The 9708-nt window shown below is 47.0% G+C and overlaps 1 protein-coding gene across 1 annotated transcript in view; it reads right to left on the reverse strand.

The window, feature by feature from the left end:
• The window catches only part of SLC5A11 (solute carrier family 5 (sodium/inositol cotransporter), member 11), a 44531-nt gene that overhangs the window by 28377 nt on the left and 6446 nt on the right, over positions 1-9708 (reverse strand). The window contains exons 2-3 of the mRNA XM_014536261.1: positions 5236-5392; positions 2766-2837 (exon numbers count right to left, since the gene is read on the reverse strand). Coding sequence (XP_014391747.1) covers positions 2766-2837; positions 5236-5391 — 228 coding nt within the window. The 5' untranslated portion in view covers position 5392. The remainder of the gene's footprint in view (positions 1-2765; positions 2838-5235; positions 5393-9708) is intronic.

Genomic DNA, 9708 nt, shown 5'->3' on the forward strand with positions numbered 1-9708 from the left:
GATAAGGACACATATGTAATATCTTAATCAATAAAAAATATTTAAAAAATGTTGGTGGAGTTTTGTAGATGCCATTTTTCAGGTTGAAAAACTTTCCTTTTATGTCTAGTTGGCTGAGTTTATTATTTTGATCATATAGGGGTGTTGGATTTTATGAAACGTCTTTTCTGTATATATTGAAATGATCATGTAGTTTTGTCCTTTATTATAATGTAATATAGTGTATTACATTAATCAACTTTTTTTGTATGTTCAACTAACCTTGCATTTCTAGGATAAATCTCTCTTGGCCATGGGTGTATAATCTTTTTTATATATTGCTAGGATTGGTTTCTTAGGGACTTTTGAATCTATATTCATGAGAGATATTTGTCTGTAGTTTTTTTTTCTTGTGGTGTCTGTCTGATTTTGGTACCAGCGTAATGTGTAACACACAGAATGAATTAGAGAGTGTTCCCTTATATTTTTTTGTGAAGAGTTTGTGAAGGATTATTGTCTTTATTCAGTAAGTCCAGCATCTGGGCTTCTTCAGGGCCACTTTTTATGGACTACTTTTCTTCCTGTATATCAGCGGTTCTCAACCTGTAGGTCGAGACCCCTTTGGGGGTCGAACGACCCTTTCACAGGGGTCGCCTAAGACCATACGAAAACACATATATAATTACATATTGTTTTTGTGATTAATCACTATGCTTTAATTATGTTCAATTTGTAACAATGAAAATACATCCTGCATATCAGATATTTACATTACGATTCATAACAGTAGCAAAATTACAGTTATGAAGTAGCAACAAAAATAACTTTATGGTTGGGTGTCACCACAACATGAGGATATTAAAGGGTGGCATTAGGAAGGTTGAGAACCACTGCTGTATATAGATCATACTTTCTTATTTTTTTGCATGACTCATAATGTTTTGTTAAAAGTGGACATTTAATGTAACATCAGTGGCAACCCTAGAAATCTGATTGTTCCTCATTCCTGAGTTGATTGTTTTAGTAATTTTTTGTTGTTGCTACTGTTTATTTGTGTATAGACTTTCTTTTTTAAAAAAAAATATTTTATTGATTTTTTACAGAGAGGAAGGGAGTGGGATAGAGAGTTAGAAACATCGATGAGAGAGAAACATCGATCAGCTGCCTCCTGCACACCCCCTACTGGAGATGTGCCCACAACCAAGGTACATGCCCTTGACCGGAATCGAACCTGGGACCTTCCAGTCCTCAGGCCGACGCTCTATCCACTGAGCCAAACCGGTTACGGCTGTTTATAGACTTTCTTGAATGAATTCTATAAAGTCTGTATTCTTTGTCATGTGTCCACTTAGTTTAGTGGTCAGTTAATAACTAGGCAGAGATTTTCTTACATATCTAAAACAAATAATTTTCCCAGCCTTTGCCAGAAAGCTTTGTGTGCATGTCAAGGTATGCTTTCAACACTCAACCTGGATATTTCTGTCCTAGTTCTCACTTTCTGTTTATGCAGAGCCTTACGGTCAGCCAGAGGTGAGAGCTTAGGACCTTTTCAGGTCTTTTCTAAGCATGTGCACAGCCCTGGATATCACATGGCTTTGATATTCCCAGGACTATGTCAGAGCTTCTCAAAATACTCTAGGAACGGCTCATTCTCCAGCTTTTCCTTTAAGCGCCTTGATTAGTCCATCGTATGCCCCAACGGTTATTGCTGCCTCAGACAGCTGCAATGTTAAACAATTGCCACTGATTGCTTTTGACAAATGTCTCTGGGGAAAAGGCTGCTCTTGCAAGTGGAGTCTCCCAGGGAACTTCAGGAAGAGGAAAATAGCGACAATTCTATGAGGAATGGGGTTTAAAGAGCTCCAATCCTATTCTGCTAGAGGCCCAGATACCTATTATCTCTCTGCATCTTACACTCTGCATTTCTTTTAACTTACTGCAAATGGGGGAAATTCTCCCTCTTCTTAGTTCAAAAATTTGACCCTTATTTTAGGATCCTAAGTAAAAGTATTATTCCTGATCACCTTCCCTGGGCCTACTAAGTAGAGGCTTGTCTATATATGTGATGTGTGTGGGTGATGTGTGTTTGTGCTGCACGTGAGTTTGGCATTGCCCTTAGATCTACTTGAAAATAACATACCGTCCCAATCTCCTTAAGGCTTTAGTTCCTCTCATTTCTCATCATATATGCCACGGGGGAGGTTCCGCATCCCCCAGCTCAGGCATTGAGTGTGTGACCCAGGCTTGAGCCAGTGAGCACATCAAACCACCCTGGCCACAGTCACTGGCAGTGGATGGGCATGAGCCATAATCAGAAATGAGATATTTTCCAGGGACACTTCCATGGAAGCAGAGGCTCTTCCCATGCTGGGCTGGAACTTAGGAGGATGAAAGGTCTAGAGCAGCATCCACCAGCTCATTGACATGAAGTCGGGTCTGTTTGGGAATAGCACCCATCCAGAGGAGAGATGATAGATAGATAGAAATAGAAAGACTAAATGGAGGGGGCGGGGGGAGAATAAGTAGAGGGGAAAACCGGGTTCTAATAATATCACTTGAGCCCCTGTACTCAGCCATAACTGAAACCCTAGGTTTTCCCCCTTAGGTGAGCTATAAATTCTTTTTTGATTAAACAAAGTTGGATTGGAGCTAAGCCTTCTCTAGTCTATACTGTAACTTACACACAACGTGCAACTACAGAGTCCTGAACAAGCAAAGGCTAGACAGAACAGCAGCACTTGAAAATTCTTTGAGAAGCGACTGTAATTGAACCAAAGATCACTTACAGGCCACCACATCATGTCCCCTCCGGCGAGGAAGTAGCCTTTCACGGTGTCTCTTTTGGTCTTCACTGTGGACTAAAACAAAGAAGAAGGTGGGTGAGGGGAAAAGAAGAACAAACAGAGGCATCCCTAGGCTGCAGACGATAAAGTGAGAGTCCAAGGGGCTAGATTTAAACACCAAATAGATTTTGTTTGACCCGTGGTTATAAAGAAAATTTTAATTTGAATACTTTTAGAGGAGACACACTCTTTAGGTCAACACAGCCCCTACTAGTCCTGCTTCACACATTGATAATAACCTACTTGACCCCTAGGCATTTGAGTTTTACACTCATGGCTTAGCTATAATAGCTCCTACTGTGTATCATTTATTCTGTGTTAGCACTTGTATAGTGTCTGACACTATGCTAAGCATTTCAAAGCATTATCTCACTTTAATTCTTATTAACTCCCATGAGGTTGGGAGTTGGTGAGGAACTGAGGCTCAGAATTAAAGCCACTTATCTAGTGACACATTTCCAGATAGCAGAAGGGACAGGAATTCAAGCCTAGCTCAGCTTGATTTTGGAGCCCATGTTTTTAGCTGGTCCACAAAACCATCTTTAGAAGTAAGCTCCCTGGCATGGAAGGCATTTTAATACAGACATTTTGACCACTGAGTGGTTTGTGTGATATTGAATAAGCTGTTCAACTTCTCTGAGCTTCTGGGTGTGAATGTTGGTGAGAGGATTCTTGCTGGATGGAACTGGAATTATAACTAAATTATAGAATAATCTGAAGACTAGCTGAAGAGGAGTCTTATAACCAAGGATTTACAGAAAAAGCCACATCACAAGGGGTAGGAAGGGCGGAGACAAGAAAAGGGCTGGCCCCACAACCAGAGATGGTGGCTGAGGTTCTCAGCTGCAGGGGGTTCTCTCTGAGCAAAGAGCCAGGAAGAGGCGCCCACAGAACATCTGGCTGTGAAAAGCAGCAGGGTTTCTGTCTGTCAGGGAGGAACTAGAGTCCACTAGAGACATAAGCGCCCTCTTAAAGGGCCAGTGCACAAAATTTCATCTGCAGTCACTCACCTTGGGCTCCAGCAAAGGGACAGCGGAAAGGACTAGAGTCACATGAGGAGAGTCTGGGGTTTGTGGCTCTGGGAGAGAGCTGAAGGGACAGCTGGCAGAATCCCTGTGCTGAGTTCCTCTCCCATGCTGCACAACACCACCTTTCCTGGGTGGAGCATTCCTTCCCAAAGGACATCCGCCTGGGGGAATGCAAAAGCACCCCCTCTAGTCTCCCTGTCACTGCACCCTGTGGAGCTGGGCCCTGCTGAGGAGTCAGCTGCTTTGGCCAGAACGTAGAGGTCTGGGCAGACTTAGCAGGTGTCAGTGACCACATTGTGTGGCTTTGAGGTGGATCCCACACCCCCCCAACTTCCCCAAAAGCCTGACCAGCACTTCCCCTTCATGGAGATTCACTAGCCCCATCCTCCCAACTCCCGGCAGCCCCACCTTACTGGGCTCAGTCTCCTCCCAGCAGAATCTGTGACAGACAGAGAGAAATATTGATGTGAGAGAAACACATCGATTGGTTGCCTCCTGCAAGGGCCCTGAGCAGGGCCCGGGCCGGGAGGAGCCTGCAATCAAGGTACTGCCCTTGACCGGAATCGAACCCAGGGTCCTTCGGTCCACAGGCCAAGGCTCTACCCACTGAGCCAAACCATCCAGGGCTGCCTCCTATTTTATTTATTTATTTTTTTTAGATATTTTTTCTTTTATTTTTTTATATTTTATTGATTTTTTACAGAGAGGAAGGGAGAGAGATAGATAGTTAGAAACATCGATGGGAGAGAAACATCGACCAGCTGCCTCCTGCACATCTCCCACTGGGGATGTGCCCGCAACCCAGGTACATGCCCTTGATTGGAATCGAACCTGGGACCTTTCAGTCCACAGGCCGATGCTCTATCCACTGAGCCAAACCAGTTTCGGCTACTGCCTCCTATTTTAAAGGAGGAAAATATACACAATATTTTCTTGGATTTTGCATAAAGAAACTATGAGAGAATACACTAATTTACCACAGAATTAATGACAGTGGTTACCTGTGGAGGGAAGGGGAGTCATGGACTTTGCACTGTATCTCATTTTAAAGTTGTTTTTATTTTTGAATCATATGACTAAAGAAAAACTTCCTTTAAAAAAAGAGCATGGGCTTCAACGTGAAGGGGATATGGATTTTAACCCCTGCTCTCCTAACTTCCCAACAGAATAAGAAACTGAAATTCTCTGAGCCTCAGTTTTCGTATCTATGCGATGGGCATGGTGACAGTCTCTTCTTCATAAGGACCCGTGCATATTACATGAGATTACGTAAATGAAAGTGCCTAACTCGGCACCTGACCCAGGGCCAACGGTCAGTGCATTTTTTAAAATTTAAAGTTTTGAATTTAGTTTCTTCCCCTCTGCCGCCCCCTGGCCTGGCTTACCCACAGTCCCACGGCCAGGACGAAGAGGAAGTACAGAGCCAGCACCGCGATGTCACCTGCCTCCAGGCTCCTCTGGGGAAAGGCCTCCAGGGGATCCGGCGGTGTGGGCCTCGGGCTGCCGGGGCCGCTCTCCGTGGTGCTGAACACACTTTGCATCCTGTGGGAGGTCACATGCGCGTCAGATGCAGAGCCCGGGACGCCCCCACCCCGCTCACTGCCTGCCTGGGACAGCCAAGCAAGGCGACACACGTGGAGGGATGAGTGTGGAGACAAAGCTGAGGGTCGATTCATCCATCCAGCACCCATTCACTCAGCAAATGTTTACAGTGAAGTTTTATCAAAGCCATAGTTAATTCTTACCAATTCAATCACTCACTCCGCAGAATATAAAGAAGGATAAACAATTTAAATAGTACAGATGGTGTCATCACCTCTGCCACTTAACAAACACGACAGGAATGACAGAGACACAAGATGCCTGAGTCAGTTTCTGATTCCCAGGTACCTGAAAGCCGGGCCAAGGCCTAGCTTGGCCAGACACTACAAACTTGTTCCAATAACATTGTATATATGTAACAAGTGCCTATATAACACTACTGCATGCCAGGCCTTCTTCTAAGTATTTACAAATCTGCAAAGTGGGCACTGTTGTTCTACCATTTTCCAGATGGCAAAATTGAGGCACAGAGAAGTTAGGTTGTTGGGGTCCAGCCCCAGCAGGTCCAGGGGTTCCCAAAGGCATGGACGGAGTCGGCAAAGAAGGAATGACACGGAGACAGCGTTCAGTTGATCAGCATAGCCAGGTTCTCTCTTTATTCTCCTGTTACATCTGTATTTATACCATTTGGTCCTATAAGCATGACTCTATAGTCACATCATGGTATGTTTTGGGTAACCTTCTACAGTTCCTTGTTTCATTTCCATAGTTTATCTGACCTTTGCCAAAAATCCTGTCTCTATCTAGTTCTGTTGATTTTAATCTTGTCTAGGTTAATCTCTGTGTTCCATTATAAGGGCTATTCCAAGGTCACCTATTCTACTGCTCTACTGATAAGCTACAAGGAAGTGACTGAAGATTATCCTACCCAGTAAAGGTTATGTCCTCCCAGCCCCGCTGCTTGCCTTCCCTGGGACTGCCCTGTGTTGGTGGGTCTCCAGGGGTATAGGCTTTGGTGCTTTCCCTGGTGGGCAGACACATGGGGATGTGGGCCCAACACGTCCCAAATTTATTGCCAACAGTCTTAGTCCAAGTTCTTCATAAGTAGTACATGGTATTTCTGTAACACTAGTGGGGGGTTTTACTGATTCATTCTCTTCCTTAGTCCTGTTAATTCCTAACTCCAGGGAAATATCCCCACCTGGGGAAATAACCTTTCTCAGGGAGGTGGCCCTGGTTAGAACACATAGCGCTAAGAAGGGGAGCAAACATATTAAGAACAGTATGCCATATACGCCAGGTCCCTTGAAACATATGCTGTGCAGATGTTTCTTCTCTGCAGCGACTGTGTCAAGCAACAAGGATGGACCGGCTTCTGGCATTAGGTAACTTGCCCAAAGTAATAGAGCTCAATGGTAGAGCTGGGAGTTGCTCCAGAATCCATTTTGAATCACTGTTCTAAGCCGTTTCGCAGTGCACTGCACTTTCATGGGTGACTTAAGGCATCTCTGTGGTAGGCAGAATTATGTCTCCTCAAAGGTCTTTCTTTATATCCCAATCCCCAGAACCTGTGAATATGTTAAGGCACATGGCAAAGGCCCTAGCCAGTTTTTCTCAGTGGTTAGAGCATCAGCCTGAGGACTCAAGGGTCTCAGGTTCAATTCCGGTCAAGGGCACATACCTTGGTGGCAGGCTCAATCCCTGGGCCCTGGGCTGGGCTTGTGCAGGAGGCAACCAATCAATGTGTCTCTCTTACATCAATGTTTCTCTTTCTATGTCCCTCCCCTCCCTTCCACTCTCTCTAAAAAATCAATAGGAAAAATATCCTCTGGAGAAGATTAACAAAAAAAAGTCACATGACAAAGGACAATGAAGTTTGCAGATGGAATTAAGGTTGCTAACCAGCTCTCCTTCTAATAGGAAGCATGTCCTAATGCTCTGAGAGGGACTGTGCAACCCCCGGGGCCTTGCACGTGGGGGAGGAAGTCAGAGAGGACAGTGAGGAGGATTTGGCCCAATGCTGCTGGCTTTAAAGGTGGTAGAGCCGGAAGCCATGGACAGCAGGCGGCTGCTAGACGCTGAACAAGCAAATTAATGGAGTCTCCCCTAGAACACACAGGAGTCCGGCCTGCTGTTGCCTTGACTTTTAGCCCTTTAAGACCGATTGGAAACGTATGACTTTCAGAACTATAAGGTAATAAACTTGTGCTGTTTTTATTTCTTTTAAAATAATTTATTCATTCCTGATCATAGGTACAGGGAGGGTGAGAGGGTGATGCCCGTGACCCCAAGGCGGTCGGACGCAGCGGGCCCACCCTTCCCCCGGCGTTGGCTCCTTCCTCCCGGCGGCACAGTCCAGCACCTGAGCATGCGGAGAGTTTAAACTTGAGGTTTCAGCTTACTTATAAATACTGAAACTGAGCCAGCTGTTCCAATGGCTGATTTCCCAACACTCGTGAATGAGTAGGTCACAGGCAAATTACGACTGCCTAGCTCTCGGAGCCGGTTCAACTCTTTAAAAGGCCTTTCTTCAGCCAGTGACTAAGGCGTCCTCTGTGTTCCCCGCCTTCAAAGTCCACATGCCTGTGGCGCCAGAGGGTAGTTCCTGGGGGTCCCCACATCCTAGGCGATGGGGGAAGGCAGGCCGGGCATCCCCAATTCCTAGGGCAGTGATGGCGAACCTATGACACGCCTGTCAGAGGTGACACGCAAACTCATTTTTTTGGTTGATTTTTCTTTGTTAAATGGCATTTAAATATATAAAATAAATATCAAAAATATAAGTCTTTGTTTTAATATGTCCTAGGGCGATGGGGGAAGGCAGGCGGGCATCCCCACTTCCTGGGCGATGGGGGAAGGCAGGCGGGCATCCCCACTTCCTAGGCGATGGGGGAAGGCAGGCCGGGCGAGCGTGAGGAATGAACAGTCAGTTTGACTGGGCTCAGACCAGGAGTCCAGGAGTTCTGAGGACCTGAGTGTACCTGCCGGTTTTCTTTTGCGTGTGGTGTTTGCCCGTGTCAGTGGCCTTGTGAGCTCTTCTTCCTCCCAGTGAGGGTCTTGGCCTTCTTCCCCCAGGGCAGCTGTGATGCCTGGCATTCCAGAGCCTCATGAGTCCAACACCCTGGGTAGACAGACGTGCGCAGGCGTCAGGTGCACGACCTCGGGGAGGCAGGGACCACATCGGGTTTCTCTTGTCCGGATGCGGGTCCCATTGATGCCTGGAGGCGGTCCTGGGCGGCGTGGCCGCTTGGTCCTGTGGGGCACATGCCTCCTCCCGTCGGGCCGGAAGCGGTGGGGCTTCGGGAAGGGTTGGTGTTCATCTGCTTGTGGAGGAAGGCCAGGCACCTCAACTTGTTTCTGTAGAAATTGCCAGAAGTGTAGATGACCTCACAGACCACGACCACCACCTTCCGGTCCAGTACACCTGGTAGCCGTGGCCCGGGAGATGGTTCTGGCCGTGGAGCACACAGACCTGCCCCTCCGGCATCGCAGGCAGCTGCCCGAGAGAAAGCTGTGCTGTTGGAAGCCACCGAGCGGCGACTTGTTACAGCAGCAATTAGGAACTAATAAAATCCTCAAGGGTGATTTTTACTACAAGCCATTGGGCACTGACTTCCTCCTGGTGAAGATGTGATTCAGCTCAGGGTGTGCGCCTCCAGCGGCCCAGGCATGGAAAGACTGTCCCTGCCTCCGGGAGGTGCAGCTGCACAGTGGGGACCTGCTCACAGGGAACACCACACAGGGCAATGCCCGGTGCAGCGAGCACAGAGGCCCACGTGTGGACGCGTCCCGCCCCGGAGCTGCATAGCCGGCTCCATCCCTGACCCCTCCTGATAAGGCGCACACATCCCACAGTTTCTCCAACACTGAGCCTTCTCCTCTGCAGAGCGGGGCAATGAGCGTGGCTCTCTCCAGGTGCTGCGAGCCTGTGAAGTGTGAGCACTGCGCTCGCACAGCTGTGCTCAGTACCTTGTGGCGCAGTAACTATTCTCTACAACAGTGGTTCTCAGCCTTGGCTGCACATTAGAATCACCTGGGAATCTTTTTAAAATCCTGATTTCTGGGCCTCACCTCCGGAAATTCTGTTTCTTTGTTACTAATGTTGTGGCCCCACCCCATAACAAAGAAACAGAATTTCCGGAGGTGAGGCCCAGAAATCAGGATGTTAAAAAGATTCCCAGGTGATTCTAATGTGCAGCCAAGGCTGAGGACCACTGCGCTAGAAGGTGGAGGAAGGCAAGGACGCCTACTTTTCCACGGAGGAACCCAGATGCAGCACCTGACCTGGGTTTTGATGAATGAGTAGGTGGTCCTGT

This window comes from Myotis brandtii, unplaced genomic scaffold (assembly GCF_000412655.1).
Source record: "Myotis brandtii unplaced genomic scaffold, ASM41265v1 scaffold158, whole genome shotgun sequence".
In the NCBI taxonomy this organism is placed as follows: domain Eukaryota; kingdom Metazoa; phylum Chordata; class Mammalia; order Chiroptera; family Vespertilionidae; genus Myotis; species Myotis brandtii.